Below are 22,584 nucleotides of genomic sequence, written 5' to 3'. Positions count from 1 at the left end.
GTATGAATGCTGCAAAACTAGTAGGTACTTACTTCTCGACAATGAGGTTGCACGCATACGTCCTACAAAATAGCGTGATTAGATGAATTGAAATGTGAAGTTTGCAGCGTCCGATCGGGCGCTAACCGGGTCTTTCGCCAAACGAATTTCGTTTTTAAGCATTTGGATTGTTTTTACAGGTTAGCAATATGAAAATGAAAAATATACGATATCTGAATTTATTGATTTTAATGATCACATTTTCAACATTCAATTACCACACTTTTTTGACACATTAAAAAAAAACAAATCATTCACTACGTAAACTTAGTTTTTATAAGTTTTACATTTGTATGGAAAGTTAGTCACAGCGCGAGCCGAGGGGGCCGGTCAGCGCGCGCACAGGCGGTGGCGGCACGCGTACAGCAGCAGCGCCGCCGCCCCCAGCAGCACGGCGCCGCCCGCGCAGCCCAGCGCCGCGCCCCGCAGCCGCGCGTACTGCGGCACCGCCAGCCCCGCGCCGCCCCGCGCGCCGCTCGCGCACTCCACGCGCGCCCGGTACCGCGCGCCCTCCTCCACCTCGCGCACTGCACGCAACACGACAAACAACACGCTTAGCGACAACACGAAGGACCCATGCATTCGTCCCGGCGACCTAGCAGCTCACCAGCACACCCGAGTAGACTCGAAGACGGCGTCAAACTCAACGAGTTGATGCTACTCAGTGGACTCACTGCGTACAGATATAATTCTTGCGTGTGCACATGTCGGGGCTAGCGTTGGTACAAGTAGCACATAAGCGCACCACGACTGGCAGCTGGCGGCTGTCGTGCTCACGTACCGGCGCGCGTAGGTTGACTCACCGAGCGCGTAGTCCTCGTGGGTGCGCAGCGTGGCGAGCAGTCGCGGCGCGCCCTGGTCGAGGTACCAGCGCAGCGTGCAGCCCGTGTCGTCCTCCACGTCGCGCGCCCAGCGGACCAGCGCCCCCTCGTCGATCAGTCGCACCGACACCTCCAACTCTTCTCCCTCGAGGGGTACTGTGCCCGAGCTGTCGGTGACGGCCGCCACTGGAGCGTACTCGGACTTTTCGTTGAATTCGGAGCCTACAACGAGGAACGACATCAGTGAGCTACAATCGACGACGTCATTCGTAGGGTTGTTGGTCTAATAGGGGTTCTTACCAAAGGTTCGCACGAAGATCGGTTTGCTGAAGAGCCCGTCTCCGATGAGGTCTTGGGAGAGCACCCGCAGCTCGTACTCGGTGGCGGGGCGCAGTCCGACGAGCGTCGCCTCGGTCAGCCCCCGCGTCAGTATCTTCATGGTGCGCCACTCGCTGACGGTGCGCTCGCGGTACCACACGTTGTAGTCGACGTCGAGACCGTTGTGGCCTGTGACGAACAGATCAGAAACACTACTGTACCGATGTTCCGCTCTTCTTTACTACTTCAATATTTCCATACACAGAAATATTCCGACACGTCCAAAAAAAAATACAAATTCATAGTTAGATAGGCATAGGCTATGCATAGCCTTATCGTTGCCGCCGCTGACTACTTACAGAACCCGGATCACGCAGGAGCCTGTTAACGTCAGATAAATAACCCTTGCATTAGAGGCCTTCAGCTCTAACACTAGAAGCAGACTTAGGGACCCCGGTAACAATACATGTCGAACTCCGCAAAGAGTTCGACATGCAACCTACCCCCTACGTTGGCCCACTGACTTTCTCGTCGGATCTTCTCAGCGGGTCGCCATTCCGCTCCGGTAGTAGATTCATTCGCGAAGCAGCTGCTCTGAGTTTTTAAGTCTCCTTCGGAGGCGCTCGGGTAGCTGTTAGCTAATCCCACTCCTCCTGGCTAGCCCACCTGTCCTGGTGAAACTGGAAAGGCCTCCGGGCCACCAGTAATCCCTCATATAATAAATAAATAAGAACAAACAAAAAAAGATAATTTAACACTAAAAGTCCGACGGGTGGGGGTTTTGTGAGTTTTTGTGAGTTCGTTGTTCCGTGCTGTTTGCGAAGAAGATATGGAAATGATGTTTACACTGATTTGTATGAGGTTTTAATATAAAAGCGACACAATAACTAAAATAAAATAAAATACAAAATGAGTTGAGAACCGTGCAGATAAACTAAGACTGACTATATTTTGGCGGTCGTCGTCGCGCGCGCCGAGGGCTCTGTCTCAGCGGGGGGTAGGGGGCGGCGCGGCGGGGGCGGTATCGCACGTTCGGATATTTGGTTCCGTTATAATAAACTTTATGTTAAAACATAAAACCCTTTGAAGATTCAGAAAGCTTTATATATAATTTTAGATGAACATACGTCCATTAATATATTTGCTTTGCATAGGTACCTATATATAGTCTCCACGTCTCCTCAGAATTCCGTGGACCGCGCACCGTACCAGCATTTCGATCCTGAAAGAGCTCAACATCAAGGTGAGACTATCGTCAATAGTCCAAATACGAATCCTCAAGTTCTTCGGACACATCACTCGTAATGAGGACTCCATTGAGCGGTTGGTGGTGCAAGGGAAATTCGAGGGCAAAAGATCTCGCGGACGATCTCCAACACGATGGACCAACCTCATAAAATCAATGACTCACTCCAACATAAATGATTGCTCTCACTCTGCGAAACACCGTGCCACATGGCATCGCATCGCGAGAGCAACGGTATCGCAGGATCCGATTGATGCATGACCACGACCACTCTGTCAATAGTGTACGAATAGGAAGGAAGAGGTATATATAGATTTAGTGCTTAGTTTAGTGTTTTTTTTTTGCTCTCTTCTTTTTTTTGTTCTATAAGACTTAATTAAGTAATATAAGTGAATGTATGTTTTCGCCATACTTCTATTTTGAGAACTATATTACGCCTCCAACGATATATCACTGAGTCTTTTACAAATTCAACATAATTGGTTTGTAAAATGCCGATCGATGGTGGTTGTGAACTTTAAATAAATACATAAATAATTGAGTAGAATCAGTGAGAGCGTCTGAGGACGGACTGACCGGGCACCCAGGTGAGATGTATGGAGTCGTTGGACGGCGCTGCGGTTAGGTTGTACGGGGCCCGAGGAGGCACATTCTCGACGAGGAGTTCGGTCTCCACGCTCACGGAGGCGGCCTCGTTGCTGACGGTGCACACGTAGACTCCGCGGTCCTCCTCCGCCACGTCCACCACGGTCAGGTTGCCCTCGTCCACCGAGTGCCGGCCCTCGGGCAGGGAGCTACCGTCTTTCTGTGAACCAAGTATGTTCATCATTAGTACCTACTCCGTTTAGAAAGTAGCTTTACACCACATCCGTGTAAATAAAGCGACTGACTCTAGTCCAGCGGAGGAGCGGAGGGTCGTTGTGTTGATGGACCGCCACCTTGCAGGGCAGCGAGAGCGTGGCCCCGAGACGCGCCACGTAGAGGGGCAGAGGGCGTGCGGCAAACGCCGGCGGTCGTTGCACGCGCACCCTCACGCCCGCGGACGGGCCCTCCGTGCCCAGCGCGTTGTACGGAGTGCACGAGTACACGCCCTCGTGCGTCTCGTCCACCTGCAGCGACCGCAACACAACGTCAAACAGACCAGCAGACTCGTGCCAGCAGGACAGATCGTGCTCAATTCCCGACAAACACTCACTTGGTTGAAGAGCAGACTACCATTCCTGCTGTAGAACACACCTTGGACGTTATAGGGATCGAACAGAAATCCATCTTTTTCCCAGCGCAAGTTCGTCAAAGGAGGGTTGGCACTGAAGTGGCAGTCGAGACTGGCCGGCTTGCCGAACGGGAAATGTCGTTCCTTCGGTGAGTACACTACTTTGGCTTTGTCTAAACAAAAGAAGAATTCGAAATGAAGACAATGCAGAAATGTGTGCGAAATATGTTTGAATACTCACAGTGGACATCGAGGAAGGCGCTGGCGCTTTGAATGTGACCGTCGGGAGAGCTCACACGACACTCGTACTCGCCAGGATCGGAGCTGGTCGTGACGCGCACGACGAGACTGCCGTTAGCAGCGACCTCGGAACGCGCCGCGAGCTCCGGCAGCTGGTTCAGCTGGGCGCCCTGCCTGTACCACTCGACCGCCGACTGCGGGTCCTTGGGTAGGCACTCGAGCTCGGCGCGCTCGGTCTCCAGCACCGTGACGTTCATGGGCGGCGTGACTATCAGGTTCCCACCTGACGAGCGGAGCGGACTCAGTCGAGGCGCGGTGCTTGAGGCGAGGGGGCGTTGGTGGCGCGATCGACTCACCGTCCACCTCGAGGCGGTAGTAAGTCCCGTTGTTGCGCGCGGGTGGGGTGCGGTTGGGGAAGAGGACGAGACAGCGGTAGAGGCCGGCGTCGGTCTCGCGCACGGCCGTCACGTTGATGGAGCCGCGCCCGAGGCCGAGCACCTCCCCGTCCACGCGACGCACGCGCCCGCCCCACCGGTCCGCAGTCTGCGCGCGACCCTCCGTGCTGTACCACGAGAATATCGTCTCTCCCTGAATAAAACGTAGATACGTAGTAGGCACACTGATCAATTCGACAGATTACTTACTAGTTTTTCAATATATTAACACCTAGTAGTCGTCGTGGCCTATAGGATGAGACTTCCGGTGCATTCGTATGTAGCGATGCACCGGTGTTCGAATCCGCAGGCGGGTACCAATTTTTCTAATGAAATACGTACTCAACAAATGTTCACGATTGACTTCCACGGTGAAGGAATAACATCGTGTAATGAAAATCAAACCCGCAAAATTATAATTTGCGTAATCACTGGTGGTAGGACCTCTTGGGAGTCCGCACGGGTATGTACCACCACCCCGCCTATTTCCGCCGTGAAGCAGTAATGCGTTTCGGTTCGAAGGGTGGGGTAGCCGTTGTAACTATACTGAGATCTTAGAACTTGTGTCGCGAGGTGGGTGGCGCACTTACGTTGTAGATGTCTATGGGCTCCAGTAACCACTTAACATCAGGTGGGCTGTGAGCTCGTCCATCCATCTAAGCAATAAAAAATAAACCTTTATTTACAATTTAACTAATCAGTAACAAGAATTGTCCAATAGTTACAAATTTATTTTTTCTCAAGTTAATCGGATGCCGTAAAGTTAGTGATAATTAGGTTGCATAGATAATGGTGAAACTAATAAAAGCGTATTGAAAATATGGTTCATTCCGTCATACGACTAGGACACAGGCGCCACCGCGACCGGGGCTCCATCGCGACCGGGACTCCGTCGCGCCCCATTCATCCGATTAATCTTATTTATCTTATTTTCTGCCCTTGCGAGCCACATTGTCCACCTGACGGTAAGCGATACTAGAGTGGTAGCTGATAGGCGTAGCACCATTCCACGAGTCATTCAACCGTATAAGACGCGTGGCTGATCTGTGATACGGCCTATATTTCACCTCATTATGATAAAAGAGTTTGACCTGCCGGAATGGTTTCTCCGAAAGCTTGACTTGACAAAGCTATCTCTGTCGTAAGCTACACCACGTGCTAGTAACTGGTATACCTACTGAAGTTAAAGAGATTAATTCAAACATAGATTTAAGAAAAAAAAGTACCTACTATTAAATATATCACCATCGAAATAATAATCAACTAGGATGTTTTGTGCACATTTTTTGTCTCCAAGTTATAATTAAAACCTGAAGGAGGCATCAGCATCAGTCCTCAGTACTCTGATGAACGGCAGGTTTTAATCTCAAACAACGCTCCTGTAAAGCGCCTTATGTTGCGTGGGTTGATGCGAGCGTGAACCAGGGAAAGTTTGATTAGACGATGATGATGCGGGCGACAAGTGACACGAGGATGACTAGGCCCGATGACGCCCGCGTCACTCCAGCGACGGCGCAGGCACGCGGGGAGGGGGCGCGCGTGTGTGGGTCGCAGAGCATCTTGTAATGGAGCACTCATTGCGGTTAACTGAGATAATGCGACGACCTTAATTATGCAATGCGGATCTCCAGCTCGCTCGCTCTCCGCGGCGCTCCACTCAGACGAATAACAACATTTAGACGTTCACTATTTATAGACCAAGCAGAGCCACTTGATGAACTTCCTCTCGCCGACTTCGCCGCGACCCACGGCGCTGACCACACGCGACCGCATGCTGGACCTACGCCTTGTACAGAGACGATCCCTGGATGATCGTTTATTCAAATATTTGTAGAAGGGCGGGGTAACGAATGTGTTGTCGATTGAATTTTTTATCATTACTTGAGGTCCGTCATCCGTGGCAATAAGTATTCATTTTCCATTCTCTCGTCAAGTTTCTTGCTCTGTTGCCTTTAGGGAGAGTTGGACATGGTGGCGCGGTGGCGTGTAGCACAAAGCTACATACGTAATACATAATATCATTTCTTCGATAATATTGATTATTACACAAGAAAGTAATATTTTAGAATATTTCCAGATCAACGAATTGTGTTCGAATAATCAAATAACTGAAATGTGCTTGAAGTGTTAGGAAACCGAGGAGCATCCCAGGAACTGTCATTTGCTTTCGTTTGCTAACGTCAAGAGAAGATTGCTAAATTGGTCTAAGACAAGCGTGTTTTGTGTACTCAATATCTCTCTTAAGTCGATCACCTATTCGCCCCTATGATGTCTGACGATTGTGTTAATAATGCCGTTTTTCCTATATTTAAGTAAAATAAGAAATGCACATACCTAATAAGAAAATATATTTAAATAAAAACTACTAAGTTGTCCGTGACCACGAAAACTGTATAACTTTCTAAACGTCGGAAATAATATATTGACAATAAAAAACGTGAAATTAAACCATAATAGGTAGCGGTTTTAATTATTAACCCGCTGAGTTTCTTTCGATCTTTGTTCTCAGAACTGTAGTCTTATTTTTGGAAGTGGTAGTAGAGGGAGCATGTTTGATAGATATGTATTGGTGACATTTTTACCTATAGGTATACAATAAATGTTGTGTTAATATGTAGGTACATTTGAAGCAGAGGTCAGATTGCCGATGGATGATGTAAGACGGGAGCGCCGCCTATTGTCCGACCACACAATGAGGCGAGGCCTGCGTCCGAACTTGCTCTGCGGTCTCACACCGGGCGCAGGTACAACCGTAGAGTATTTATTACCTTCGAACCGCACTGGATTCAACTTGATACAAAAAAAATACAGTTAGTCAACAATGAACAACCAAATACACCCCGTACTGGTACTCGAACTGCCCACTGAAACAAACTTGATCAATACAACCTCGGTCATCAAGACGGGCGGTGTCTGCGGAGCCCCGGGTGCTGGCGGGGGTGGCGGGGGGTGGCGGGGGGTGGCGGCGGTATAGTCACGCGGTGTGACACGTACCTACAATCCGTCCTATACTACTCGTATAAAGCGTTAATATCAAGCGCTAATTAATGTCGTCTTCCTGTCGCCTTGGTAATCTGTTTGTCACGACTCATTCTCTTACCCAATTATTTTAATATAATTATATATATCGGGGCAACAATACTATAATTAGTTAAAATTAACTGTTTCCTTAACGTTCATATTACTATAATAGTTAACTATTATAAGTCCAACGAATTTAAACCTTTTTTACGTTATTCAAGAACATTCATTAATAAATAAACTAGCCCGCTTTTCTGCTATATATAAGAGTGACTATTTGTTGAATTTCATCAAGTAGTTATATACCTCTTGTGAGTCCGCACGGGTAGGCGCCACCACCCTGCCTATTTCCGCCGTGAAGCAGTAATGCGTTTCGGTTCGAAGGGTGGGGCAGCCGTTGTAACTATACTGAGATATTAGGACTTATATCTCGAGGTGGGTGGCGCATCTACGTTGTAGATGTCTATGGGCTCCAGTAATCACTTAACACCAGGTGGGCTGAGAGCTCGTCCATCCATCTAAGCAATAAAAAAAAAAAACCTGCTGCCTTAATATAACGAAGAACTACTTAATACATAATTATTACCGCTTATAGTTAGAACAGTAACTGCTGGCTAGTTATCAATACATTTCACGTAGGTACCTACATAACAAATATAATCTATACTATATTTGTGCAGGACGAAATAGGATTTTATCAAACAAATAGAAATAATATAGTTAATAAGTAATTATGTAACAAAAATGTATAATCTTAAATTATTTAATATGCAATATGTTAGTGTATCAGATCAGAGAATGTGAATAGACCAATAGGAACAATTCGTGGAGCGCTTTCACTACGGTAACATACAGATCAAGGGACCCTCCAAAAGTGGCACGTCGATAGCGCGTCGCGAGATGGGGTACTGAAATAAATATAAAAGGATGGCCATTTATAGGCAAAAACAGTTCCCAGTAGACGTGCGCTAATCATGTTCGGAAAAGGATTGAACATGACATCGTTCTTTAGAGTGTCGGAACTAGTTCCAGTAAACATGTCCGCGGAACTGTTTAATTCCGCGGACATGTTAAGTCTAGTAGCTGTTTGTAGCTGCTCAGTTCCGCGGACATATTAAGTCTGGTAGCTGTTTGTAGCCGTTTAGTTCCGCGGACATGTTAAGTCTAGTAGCTGTTTGTAGTGTAGCGAATCACGTATTAAATTATCATTAATTACACAATATTTTTCAAAAAAGGTATTATAATACAATTTTTTAAAAACACTATAAAAATAAATTGCCGCTGATGGCAATTATTACTATAATTATTATTTTGTAAGGTTTTTAATTTTAGGTTCATTGTTAGTTTGTTTCATAATTTATTAATGTACTATTCCACTTTGTCATAATTTCAATTAGTCTACTACTTTCATTATTTTTCAATGTATTGTACGATGCACCGGAAACTATAACCTATCAATTGTCTATTAAAATACCACGTTATTCTGATATACAACATATTGAGCTCGTTTTAGCTTTACAACCTTTTTCCCATAACCGAGATAACAATATATTTTATTTTCATTACGTAATGTAGCTAACAAAACTAGCGAAAGTGGTGAATGTTTTAAAATTCTCTAATTTTTTATTATGATTTTCTAAGAAATGGTCTACAAACACTTAAGGTTAAGTGCTCGTAAGAATGATGCATGGTCAAGGTCAAAATCCTAAGCAAAACATTTTAATTCATTCAACTATCGACTGTAACACGTAGGTCGTAGAACATAACTTCAATATTCATAAAAATGTAATGTGAAAGAACTCCACACGCAGTTGCATGCACTCGCTCCATCTCACTCCCTCGTATTAGCGCCATATTTCGCCTTATCTCTTTACGTGGACTCGTGTCGCTTCGGGACTCATTCGGGTGGACTCGCCGCGCCACGCCTCCGCGCCGCGCGATACCTATGCTCTAATCATGTCCGCATGTCCGTCATGTTAAACGCGTTCGTAGTTCCTGTATAACAGTACACTTGGAATGGAAATGGAACTGTCTGAACATGTTAATTTTGACAACTCGGATTGAATGATATAGTTCCATATGAGGACATAGTTCCAGGAACTATTTCGGTCCGGAACTACGCATGTCTAGTTCCCAGTGAATCTTCGACAAAGAACCATCAGCAAGATAGAAACAGTTCTCAGCAGATCATCAAGACAGAAACAGTTCTCAGAAGCTCTCCGACAAAGAAACATTAGCAAGACAGAAACAGTTACCAGCAGTTCTCCAATAGTACAGTTATCAGAAAACCACCAGTGAATCAGCTACCAGTGAACCAGACAGTTACCTGTGAAACCTCGCTACAGAAGCCGAAACCCATCGAAAGAAACAGCCGTCTTCTACCAGCGCACAAACAGACAGCAAAAACCATTATTACACGACTCGGAAACAGCCATACAGACCGGGTCGTGTACATTTCATGGTCCATTCGAGCCGGATAGAGGACACATTTCATTATTCTCTCGAGCCGGGTAGAGGATACGTTTTGAAAAGGAAACTGGAACAATGCCGATAACGCGGTCAACAGGAAGAGGACGGATCGAAACAAAACAGTCGCCGCCCTCAGAAACCACAGCTACAACACAGAGCGTGTGGACAGAAACAACCGCGAATACCGTCATGAGTCTGGTAGCCCCCACAACAGAATCATCGTGCGCAACAGCCAACACAGAAGCCACGACGAAAGTCGCAGAGAAACCTGGGAACTCAAAAACAGAGGCCGTCAAACAGTATATAGCCAAACAGAATGACGTGCCAACAAAACAGGGCGCCGGTACAGTCAAAACTGACCGGTCGCGAAACAGAAAAGAACAGAAGATAGCCAAAGCTAGAGAAGAGCTCGCCCGCCTACAGGTGGAGTTAGCAGCCGCCCGATTGGCCACGCTCGAAGCTGGATCTGATGACGAAAACAGCGAATCAGAATACAGTAAGTCAGAACTCGACGAAAGAGTGGGCACGTGGTTGGAAACCCAACCCACAAAAACGGAAAATCACGACCGACATAAGGAAACACCGGCGGGAGCCTGCGACAAACAAGACTTCTCAGATCTAACCGCAGCAATAACACTCGCCGTCAAAGCCGCACGCGAACCAAGATACACAGAGTTGCCATTCTTTAACGGCAATCACCAAGACTGGCTATCCTTTCGCGCAGCCTATCACGAGACAATGAACTCCTTTACAAAAACAGAAAATATAAACAGACTCAGAAGGAACCTGAAAGGAAGGGCAAAGGAAGCCGTTGACGGATTACTTATAACAAATGCTGATCCGTCCGACGTCATAAGAAGTCTAGAAGCGCGATTCGGAAGACCGGAAACGATAGCCATAACGGAGTTAGACACGCTACGAGCTCTGCCAAGACTAACAGAAACACCAAGAGACATTTGTATATTCTCCAGTAAGGTGACCAACGCCGTAGCTACGCTTCGTGCATTAAATTGCACACATTACTTATATAATCCGGAAACTACCAAAACAATGTTAGAAAAACTCACACCAACACTACGTTACCGATACTACGACTTCACCGCGGTACAACCGAAGGAGGATCCGGATCTAATTAAATTTGAAAAATTCATGAAAAGAGAAGCCGAACTGTGCAGCCCTTATGCACAGCCTGAACAGGCGGGCCACTACTCGCAGCCCGCACAACATAACAGACGCGCACAGAGCGTTCACTTAGTCAGTGAGAAGCCATCACGAGCTAAATGTCCGGTATGTAGCAACACTGAACACACCACAACAGACTGCTACATATTCAAGAAGGCAGACTCAAACACAAGATGGGACATCGCTAAGAATAAACACCTGTGTTTCCGATGTCTCAAGTATAGAAATAAAACCCACCACTGTAAACCGAAGACGTGTGGCATTAATAATTGCAAATATACTCACAACAAGATGCTACACTTCGACAGAAAAATTGAAAAAACAGACAACAGTGACAAGGAAACAACAGAGAACATTAATTCCGCTTGGACCGGAAAACAGAAACAGTCCTATTTGAAAATAATCCCAGTCCAAGTACAAGGACCGATAGGCACGGTTGATACATACGCGCTGCTTGACGATGGATCAACGGTGACACTCATAGACGAAATCATTTGCAAGAAGACTGGAATAACAGGACCAATCGATCCGTTACACATACAGGCGATTAACAACATAAAATCAATGGAAACAAGGTCAAGAAGAGTCAACCTCACGCTCAGAGGCCTTAACAGTCGAAAAGAAATAATACAAGCGAGAACAGTTAACGACCTACAAGTAACAGCACAAAAAATACCAAAGGAACAGATAGATGAGTATTCGCACCTACGAGACATCAGTGACATCATCACGTACGAGAACGCGAAACCTGGAATCCTGATTGGCCAAGACAACTGGCACATGTTACTAGCTTCAAAAGTTAGACGAGGCAACAGGAATCAGCCAATAGCGTCACTGACACCTCTAGGCTGGGTACTGCATGGAGGTCGCACTCGTACCCTAGGCCACCACATAAACTACATAAATCATGCTAGCGAAACCCAGGAAGATGATGAAATAGAAAATCTAGTAAAACAGTATTTCGCTATGGATGCGCTATGCATCACACCAAGAAGACCAAAAACAGACCCAGAGGAACAGGCGCTTCGCATCCTCAACAGCAATACAGTCCACACAACAGATGGAAGATACGAAACTGCTCTGCTCTGGAAAACAGATAATGTCAGTCTACCAGACAACTACAATAACTCGTTAAAACGACTGATAAATATAGAAAACAAACTTGATCGTAATCCGGAACTGAAACAGAAATACACAGAACAGATGGAAGCACTCGTCGCGAAACGCTACGCCGAGCTCGCTCCGAAAACAAAAACAGAGAACAGAACGTGGTATCTACCTCACTTCGCCGTCGTGAACCCTCTGAAGCCGGAAAAACTCCGAGTTGTCCACGACGCCGCCGCCAGAACAAGAGGGGTAGCTTTAAATGATATGCTGCTTAAGGCACCGGACCTACTCCAATCACTACCAGGAGTGATAATGCGATTCAGACAGCATAATATAACAGTAATAGCAGACATCAAAGAGATGTTCATACAAGTAAAATTGAGACCTGAAGACAGAGACGCGCTCCGTTATCTCTGGCGCAAAGATCAGCGAGATGACAAGCCCCCAGAAGAAAACAGAATGACCTCGTTGATCTTCGGGGCGTCAAGTTCTCCTTCCACAGCAATATATGTAAAGAACTTGACCGCCCAGAAACAAGAAGCCACGCACCCGGAGGCGGCAGTCGCAGTACAGAACAGACACTACGAAGACGACTTCTTAGACAGTTTTAAAGGTTTAAAAGTTGCAGTGCACATAACTACAGACTTTCGTCGAAAACACGAAAGAAAGCCGACCTCGAAGACCTTCTGGACCGACAGTAAGATAGTGTTGAGATGGACAAGAACGGGATCACGCTCGTACAAACCGTACGTTACCCAACGCCTGACAGCTATAGAGGACAGTTCAACAATAAACGGGAGGCGATGGTTTCCCACGAAGCACAACTTAGCCGACGACGTGACCCGAAACGTCCCAATGCCATACCAAAATGAACATAGATGGTTCAGAGGGACAGAATTCCTACGCCAACGAGAGGACTCCTGGCCGACGGAATCGGCGTCAGAAACTACAGAACCGACGGGTGAAGTAAATATAGCAGCTGCAGCACCGGCGGGAGCCTCATGGCCGAGGCGTCGCCATGAAAAGTGGAAGTGCCAGTCACGAAATACAGGCATGCGAGGGAGAAGTGATAGCAACATATCCAGGTCCCGACAACGAGGGGCGCACCGTAGACATCAAAACCAAGTTCTACGGAGACCAGTAAAAAAAACTACTGATCCTGCCTGCCCATCGAAGAAGACCATCCTGCACCGAGAATAATGCGACGGACTCGCACGGCGGGAGTAATGTGCAGGACGAAATAGGATTTTATCAAACAAATAGAAATAATATAGTTAATAAGTAATTATGTAACAAAAATGTATAATCTTAAATTATTTAATATGCAATATGTTAGTGTATCAGATCAGAGAATGTGAATAGACCAATAGGAACAATTCGTGGAGCGCTTTCACTACGGTAACATACAGATCAAGGGACCCTCCAAAAGTGGCACGTCGATAGCGCGTCGCGAGATGGGGTACTGAAATAAATATAAAAGGATGGCCATTTATAGGCAAAAACAGTTCCCAGTGAATCTTCGACAAAGAACCATCAGCAAGATAGAAACAGTTCTCAGCAGATCATCAAGACAGAAACAGTTCTCAGAAGCTCTCCGACAAAGAAACATTAGCAAGACAGAAACAGTTACCAGCAGTTCTCCAATAGTACAGTTATCAGAAAACCACCAGTGAATCAGCTACCAGTGAACCAGACAGTTACCTGTGAAACCTCGCTACAGAAGCCGAAACCCATCGAAAGAAACAGCCGTCTTCTACCAGCGCACAAACAGATAGCAGAAAACCATTATTACACGACTCGGAAACAGCCATACAGACCGGGTCGTGTACAATATTTAATATTATAAAGCTGAAGAGTTTGTTTGTTTGTTTGAACGCGTTAATCTCAGTAACTACTGGTCCGATTTCAAAAATTATTTCAGTGTTAGATAGACCATTTATTGAGGAAGGCTACATAACATCACGCTAAGAACAATACAAGTGGAGCACCAATAAATAATGTTTCAAAATCGGGTTTTTTTCCTTATTGAGAGCTTCCGCTGCGTGCGCTGCGGAAACGGTTAAAGTTTCGCTAAAATAATGTATGACAGAGTTGTTCCCTTCCTTCCTTCCCTTTAAAAGATCTCAAAAAAAGTCCGCGACAGCATATGTCTATATGTTAAGGTTGGCTCACTATAACTTTTTTTATGCTAACCAAATTTGTTCTAAAATAAAGCATTATTTGTGAATGTGTTTTTATGAAGATTATAGTAATCCCTATCCAAACAAATACGTTATTCATTACAACATTGAAACACCCAATTTGCTTCAAGATAGGCTTTGACAATTATAGATTTTTCTGGATTTCTCCAGGATCCCATCATCAGATCTTGATGATTACAGGACCATTCGGGAAGATAAAAAAAAAGAACAAAAAAACGTTTTTTTTATCAGAATCGGTTCAAGTATTTTCGAAAAATCGGTGAACATACATAGATAAAAAAAATATGGTCGAATTGATAACTTCTTTTTTTCAAGTCCAAGTCAAGTTAAATTGCTCCTTAACATTCTATTATTCAAAAATGTTTTCACTTTCTACGTAAATGAAGTCGCGGGTAAAATTTAGCATTATGCCAGAGTAACTATTCCACGCAGACGAAGTCGCGGACAATAGCTAGTGAGTAATAATTGTGGTTGAGAACAATCGATCGTGTCACAACAGACTACCACCACGGACAAATAGGGCCAGCGACCGCCGATCAGTCCTGAGAAGAACTAGCGAAACAAACTAACTAAATATAGCATGTACCTACCTACTTTATTCACAATTTACTTTCTTAAATTGTAAAAAAGTTGTTAAAGACTGGGCTGCTCATTTGCAAATAAAACGAGCGATGTGCCGAGCGATGTGCCGAGTGGATACAGTTAATTTATGTACGTAAGTAGGTGTACAGAAATTGGATCGTGTGTGTTATTATCCACACAACACACGCCACTTCAATACAAGGGAATGGTTTTCGCGTGTCACAAACATTATTCAAGATTTAGATGTTCCAGTTTACTTTTTTCATAATAATTAACCTAAAGACAAAACTAAATCCCGCACCGGATCTACTTACTCAACGGGTCGCGATTCCGATTCGGTAGTAGATTCAACCGGAGTGATGCTAATACTGACCCTAGCAAGAGCAGTGCTTCGCAGAATCTACCACCAGATCGGAAACGCGACCTACTGAGAAGATCCGGCGAGAAACTCAGTGGGCTGTGTCTATGGGTTAATTCGCTCGTCGAGCCAGCCCTTCGTCGCAAGCGACGGTTTCGACGAGGACGGTGCCGGTGCTTGTACCTAAAAGCACCGTTAATGGACTGGGAGGATCCGTAATGACGTGAAATTCAACGAAGTACTGCTCTTGCTAGGGCAAATGGCAGCAAATTCTCTCAGGCCAAGTAGACCCGTGAGCTTCGCCTACCGGTCCAGCGAAACGAAGAGTAACCGCGAAGGCGGTAGCAAAATAATAATATCAATAAATGCGTCGAATTAGGCCTCCCGCTGTCCATGTGGTCCGGGAGAACTAAGCGGGACCGACATACGCGTCTTTCCTAATTGTATAATTAGGTAAATTTATTTGAAATAGGCTTTACATAAAAAATATTATGTTAATTGTTGACTGTTTTTACTTTTTAATTGTCTTTATAGCTTACTTTCTGAACGTGTAGATAGGTATTGGGTAAGACTAGAAGTTCGATCAAACGATAGGGGTAAAGAATGAACTCACATCCTTGTCCCACTGGAGTCGATAGGGGATTTCGTGTCCGAAGGGGAAGTCGAGATGGCAGTTCATGACGGCGTACCCGCCGACGGAGGCGTGCAGGTGCTCTGCTTCGAGCGGCAGCAGCGAGGCGCGGCTCGGCGGCCACAGCACGGCGCCGCTCGCCATCAGCGCCAGTGCGGCGGGCACTAGCTGTACTCGCATGCTGGCCGGTCCGCGCGCGCCCAGCGACTGACTGACTGCGCGTCTGTGAGCGCACCGCGCGCCGGAAGCGTCGGTAATGCGCGCGCGCCGTTTATCTCTCCTTCGACCTCTTTCCGTTCTTTACAAAATAAATAGCCAGTTTAATTTCTGCTGCGACCTAGTGCCTGATTCCTGCTGGACGTTCCAGACAATCGTTTGACGCAGCGCGCACATTCATTTTTCAATTTGCCCTTTCCAATTGCGCAGTAAGCTCCCGCGTGTGAGCGTTTACTCCCTTTATTTATCAGTTCTCTCCGTACTAGTTTGTAGACTACGTGACATTTGATGCGAAGTAAATTGTGACTTTCTATTACTCATTGTGCTCTCCTAGTCTTCTCTACCAGCAGACTTTCTGTGATTACATTTCCGAAGCCGCAAAATTTATAAAAGGGAGGTACTACCAGTAGTACCTCTATTTTATAAATATAAATTTTGCGGTAAGGGCAAAGGGAGGTAAAAGTAAAGGAAGGTACTACTGGTAGTACTTTTATAAATTTTGCGGCTTTGTGACTGGTCACCCTGCTTATTTAGAGCGTGCGCTTGTCGCCTGTGTCGCCGTTCTAACTTTGTTTCTTAATACTTTAAAAATATAAGTGATCAATGCCAGATCCCAGCGTTCTAACTGTAATGGTATATGGTCTGTCACCATTCTTAAAAATAAAGTCTGAATTTAAGCAATAAAAGGGATAAGGTCTAATTGGTAAGTGCCGGATCTTCTCAGTGGGTCGCGTTTCCGAACCGGTGGTAGATTCTGCGAAGCACTGCTCTTGCTAGGGTCAGTGTTAGCAACTCTCCGGTTTGAGGCCCGTGAGCTCGCCTACAAACGTTAGGGCGAAGCTGAAATAGCCTCTCAAGGCTATCAGCATGGGAAAAAAAAAAACTAAAAACAAAAAAATAGGTAAGCTTCAGTCTGCATCCAATTGTTTTCCTGCCATGGCGTACACTTCTGAACTCATGCGTACGTGATTTCCCTGGCTTTAGCCAGTATTCTCGTTTGAAGGTTTGAAAGGGACACCTATTATTTATATTTTTCCCTACCAAAGCTGATTTTCTTGAGAGACCATTTCAACATAGCCGTAACTAGTAGGTGGGCTCCCGGGTCTCAAACCCGACGTTGTTGCTATAGTGCGCGCGGAAGCGCTAGTCACCTTCTGAGGTATGGGGAAGGAAGGGGAGGGGGGGGGATGAGACGGGGGAAGTTTTTTTTTCCTACCTAAGCTGATGGTCTAGAGAGACCATATTAGCGTCACCGGGCTAGTGGGTGAACTTTTTTATTTATTGCTTAGATGGGTGGACGAGCTCACAGCCCACCTGGTGTTACGTGGTTACTGGAGCCCATAGACATCTACGACGTAAGTGCGCCATCCACCTTGTCCACCTGACGGGGCTTATACCTGACGATGTTGCTAACACGAAACCTAGCAACAGCAGTGCTTCGCAGAATCTACCACTGGATCGGAAATGCGACCCACTGAGAAGATCCGGCGAGAAATTTAGTGGAGTGTGTCTGTGGGTTCATTTACTCGACGAGCCCTTCGCCGGCTTCGACGAGTACTAGCGCGGCCAGCACCGGCCAGTGCTGGTAGCCGCTGTGTGGCCTACGAAAGGAAAATATCTCCAAATTGAGATCCTCATTAAAAGTAATAATGCTGTGTAGTATATTTAATTATTACGTTTTGCTTTTTGTCTTTATACAATTATAAATAGATTATAATTTTATCATAAAATCTTAAACAATAAAAAGGCTTATTTTGGGATTCACACTGCCATTGCAGCACTAAACTAATGGAATAACATTCAAGAATGAATCACATAACCTACACCTAATTGATAAATGCATACAAGTCTAGTTGTGGTTCACACAGCGCTTACAAATTTCTGAGATATTCTTAATATTCTACTATCACTTACTTATATTTGTTCACTATAGTGATTTACATTTATGTAGCCAAATAAGAATGTTTAAGTATATTTTAATGAATTCTTGTTAACAGTGTCTCATTATGGCTCTAACTGTATGGTTACAGACTTGGTTAGTTTACGGATAAAAGTGCTGCAGCAGATGATGACCTAGAACTCAGCCCTGCATGATGAGGTGAACAAAGTTCTCATAGTTGATATTTCCCTGAGAGTCTTCTTGTCCCTGCAGGAGTTGCTCTACCTGCAAAAATAAATATGTAAGCCTTTTAGATCATATTATATTTATACAAATCAGTAGATTGTTCAATGATTCAAGTATGTAAGAAATAACCTCATCATCACTGAGCTTCTCTCCGAGAGTAGAGAGCAGGTGTCGCAGTTCCGCAGAAGAGATGAACCCATTGCCATCTTTGTCAAAATGGCGCAGACCCTCAATAAAGTCATTAGCAGTGTCGCCACTGCGTGCTTTCGATATGGCCTACAATCACAGAAACAGAAAGGAAATTATTTACAGTTCAAAATAATCTTGGTACATTGTGTAATTTCTTATAAAATATTTCAAAAACTGGACTGGATTGAAATTTAGTAATTTTATTACTAGCAATTTTATTACTATTTTAGAAGTCGTCGTGGCCTAACGGATAGGTCTTCCGATGCATTCGTGTTGAGCGATGCACCGATGTTCGAATCTCAGGCGGGTACCAATTTTTCTAATGAAATACGTACTCAACAAATGTTCACGATTGACTTCCACGGTGAAGGAATAACATCGTGTAATTAAAAATGAAACCCGCAAAATTATAATTTGCGTAATTACTGGTAGTAGGACCTCTTGTGAGTCCGCGCGGGTGGGTACCACCGCCCTGCCTATTTCTGCGTTGATGGAGTAATGCGTTTCGGTTTGAAGGGTGGGGCAGCCGTTGTAACTATACTGAGACCTTAATTCAAATTCAAATTCAAAATCATTTATTTCAACTTAGATGTCAGTATGACACACTTGTTGAATGTCAAAATACAAATAACAATGTTAACTTTACCAGAACTCTTAGAACTTATATCTCAAGGTGGGTGGCGCATTTACGTTGTGGATGTCTATGGGCTCCAGTAACCACTTAACACCAGGTGGGCTGTGAGCTCGTCCACCCATCTAAGCAAATAAAAAAAATTAACATTTTACTGTAGCACAACATGGTACAGAATGTACATACATATATTTAAATACATTAACAATATCTGTATCATTACATTTTTTTATAAAACACTACTCCCAATTAAGCATTTTAAGGTTTACGGTCTTTAAAGAAGCAACTGAAAGTCTCAGTAGTAGTTTAATAGAGAACAACATTGCTTAAAAATTGTCTGGGTGGAAGTGTGAAGCAGTAATTATGTAAGTAAATAAATAATGCACATTGTTATTTATTTTGTCATGAAAATGCTCTGAGTGGGGATCTGGCATAATCATTGGCATCATTCAATGTGAGTATAATGAGGATCATATTCATTAGGGCAGGTGCAGATGGCCAACAATTGTTGTTTTTAGATAATTATCTAATTTAGCATAGCATATAGCACTGTAATTGTCTTTACGAAAAATATTATTTCTTAAGTTTTCTGTGATATAGCATTTTAGTATAATATGAACTTATGAAGACAAATGTTACAAACAACTAGTCTATGAACTTACAGTAATCCCTATAACACAGTACTCGTAAGGTGACATTTGTATACTACTTCTGTACTATGAAATTTATTATAATTTGTATAGTTCATAATTAAATTGCTGTATCTTTACACATTGTGTCAATGGTGCTGTTATAAAATTAAATAATTTTATGATATTTGTTTGACTGAAAAGTATAGAAATAATGAGAAATGTCAAATGTGAATCATTAGTACATAACATATTTTCAAGGGTCATACAAGTATGTTTTACCAGAGGACTCCTAAAACTCATTTTCCTACAATGCAGAACCAACAAAAAGAGAAGAGAACAAACTTTAGAATTATATTAGGTGAACAAACAATATGGTTACAAAAACAACTTATGGTTGGAAAAAACGAATTTGCCATTACTTTTCAGATTCTTTGTGAAATATACTTTATATGTTTTAAAGTATCAAAACTAACAACATTTTGAATACAGCCTTATATTAGGTAAATACTTAGCTTTGTTCATATATGTACCTGGTAAATTGGCAGAAACACCTCAAAAGATATCCTTTCATCAGGTTTAAGATGAAGAGTACATTTTTTCACATCTGACTCTGTAGGATTTTGTCCTAAAGCTCTTAACGCATCTCCGATCTGAGCCACATGTATCTTTCCATCTCCACGAGAATCGAAGAGCTGGAAGGCTTCTTGAAATTCTAAAACCAAACAATAAAAAAACTTTATTTGAAAGTAATACTAACAAGGGCTAAGGGACTGCGTTACAGATGTTTATATATATTTATACCATCAACTGATGTGAGTTTAAGTTTAGAAGGTGCCTCGTACATGAACATTATGCGACGCGCGAAACTATACTGCCGTAGCGAAGGTTACCTCAGTGAACACCTGCTAGCTGTTAAACACAAAACCTTATAAGGTAAGTAGGGCGCTTGCAGCGACCGCCGGTTTTTGTAAGGATGTTGATTGACGTGAGTCACGGAACCACGCCCTCCGCGGTTGCTGTTCTACACTGACACATACACAAAGCACGGTTCACCACCTCTGTTTCTCGTTTTTCACTATTCATTTAAACTAATTGCGGAGTGCAAATAGTGACCCACCTGCCAATTGATCCTCTGAATATCCAGCCTGAAAACATATTTTCACTGGTTATTGAAAAACATTCAAAGGAATGGAACAATCGTGACATTTACCTACTTACCATATTATTAATCTACAAATGAAATTGAAGGTAATGAAATAGGTATATTTAAAGGCTGCGACTTATCGAAGAGTAACAAAATATAGGTTTTTTTTTTATGATGTCGACGATTATTTAATTTAATTTAAGTGCATTATCTATGTCAACGATGATGGACCACAGACATAAACACATGCGCAACGCAGCACTAGGAACGTAGAAAAAAAATACGATAAATCGATCTTTTTAAGCTAAATGTCATGTTTCGATTTATCGGTTAAAATTCAAGTATCGAGAAGGTATATACGGTAATACAAATATTTTATTATAGATTCCTTCATATCAGATTTCTCGAGGCGTAGACTTAATTAAAATTACTCCTACGGCGTTCTCGCGTTTTTTAATGTTATTATATTAGGATACAAGACTTTACAGTTTTCGTGACGGAAGTCAATCGTCCTTGATCGTGAATTGCAATTTTGTTAGAATAATAAACGAAAACTAAAGGTATTTTATTTTGAAACAATAAATAAATTATCGTTATTCTTAAGTTCAGATGATTATTAGTTTGAAATAATAAAAAAGTCTGTTATGTAATTGGTATTTCTTTAGTATTGTTTTTGAATGCTATTTTTTTCTTTCACGCTACACGGATATATTGATATAGTATTCACCAAAAATGTTAATATGAAATGAACGTTTACAAAAAAAATCGATTCAAATCTAGCGATTCTTTTCGTCTTCTACGTTCCTATTTTTATCCCAACACACTTTGTCATTTTTGTTGGATTTTTGAAGATCTTTTCAAATTAGCCTGTGAAAATCGATGGTCACACATAGTCCTTAGACACAAAACTAGACAAGAAAGTATTTTTTTAGCTTAGTACATAGTAGTAGCTTTTAAAAATATTATCTCAGACCAACATTTTATGAACAAAAGGCAATGAGGTACAATAACGCTAGGTATCCTAATATATATATTTATAAGGACTATCAAAATTTTATTCCTCTGTTATAATAAATTATACTCTCTATACTATATTATTAATAACGGAAATGGTTTTCGTTAGAAATCGCATCACTAGAGAACCTAAGTTCGTCAATTTGGTGTCATGAAGGATAAAACTAAGGAGCGCACTCTTGTCTAATGCCGGCCACTGACGCAAATATTCGTACATTGTACGAATATTTGTACGAATATTTGCGCGCATGTGAAGGGCCGTCAAACATTCATTCGCAAACCTAGCGGCTGTGCAAATGGGTTCGCATACTCAATTTGCGAACCCGTTTGAGCTTCCTCCTACACTTGTTTACGAATGTCTCACGAATTTCTCCTCCTTTTTAATTCGTCAATAGAACATTGAAGAGAAAAAGAGTTTTTAATTCTTTCCCAGACATCATTAACAGCCATGCTGTTTTTATGGGATTTCTTTTGATGAAGATACGCTACACAGTAGACGTCACGAACTATGAAAATGGCGTATAGTATACGTCCGTTACCTTCGCAATCGTCGGCGCAACTGGGCAAGCGAATGTGTGGGAGACTACGCGAAGGTTCGAGGTTCGCGCGCTTTGATGTCTGTTAAAAAACCGACACAGCTTGGAAAACCACGAATGCAGCGAAAACTTTGCATAATCATTCGCAAATGTCGTCCTACACTTGTGGGTTTGCGTATTCGTGCGCATGTGAGTGACCGGTGTAAGGAACAAGTTCTTTTTTTATTTTTTTTTA

General features: G+C 43.5%; 2 protein-coding genes across 3 annotated transcripts; both read right to left on the bottom strand.

Annotated features, from left to right (window-relative positions):
• Nucleotides 1-211: 211 nt before the first annotated feature.
• bdl (borderless) lies at nucleotides 212-16,206 on the bottom strand. Its single transcript, XM_089732171.1, has 9 exons — nucleotides 15,845-16,206; nucleotides 4,234-4,465; nucleotides 3,879-4,160; nucleotides 3,620-3,810; nucleotides 3,315-3,533; nucleotides 3,001-3,229; nucleotides 1,161-1,367; nucleotides 843-1,082; nucleotides 212-566 (listed from the first exon to the last, which is right to left on the bottom strand). The coding sequence occupies exons 1-9, from the start codon at nucleotides 16,040-16,042 to the stop codon at nucleotides 370-372; spliced, it is 1,995 nt and encodes a 664-aa protein (XP_089588297.1). The 5' UTR covers nucleotides 16,043-16,206; the 3' UTR covers nucleotides 212-369.
• Nucleotides 16,207-17,728: 1,522 nt separating this feature from the next.
• Nucleotides 17,729-21,049, bottom strand: Mlc-c (Myosin light chain cytoplasmic). Of its 2 annotated transcripts, XM_028186582.2 has the most exons (5): nucleotides 20,874-21,049; nucleotides 20,773-20,800; nucleotides 20,186-20,367; nucleotides 18,333-18,479; nucleotides 17,729-18,242 (listed from the first exon to the last, which is right to left on the bottom strand). In XM_028186582.2, exons 1-5 carry the CDS (start codon nucleotides 20,874-20,876, stop codon nucleotides 18,159-18,161), a joined length of 444 nt encoding a protein of 147 aa, XP_028042383.1. In that variant the 5' UTR covers nucleotides 20,877-21,049; the 3' UTR covers nucleotides 17,729-18,158. The 2 variants fall into 2 exon arrangements, with proteins under 2 accessions (XP_028042383.1, XP_028042382.1); XM_028186581.2 differs by lacking the exons at nucleotides 20,773-20,800; nucleotides 20,874-21,049 and adding an exon at nucleotides 20,457-20,582.
• Nucleotides 21,050-22,584: the final 1,535 nt, after the last annotated feature.

This window comes from Bombyx mandarina, chromosome 12 (assembly GCF_030267445.1).
Source record: "Bombyx mandarina strain Sakado chromosome 12, ASM3026744v2".
NCBI lineage: Eukaryota > Metazoa > Arthropoda > Insecta > Lepidoptera > Bombycidae > Bombyx > Bombyx mandarina.
The sequence above is the reverse complement of the archived record's forward strand: the minus strand, read 5'-3'. Positions and strand labels throughout refer to the sequence as shown.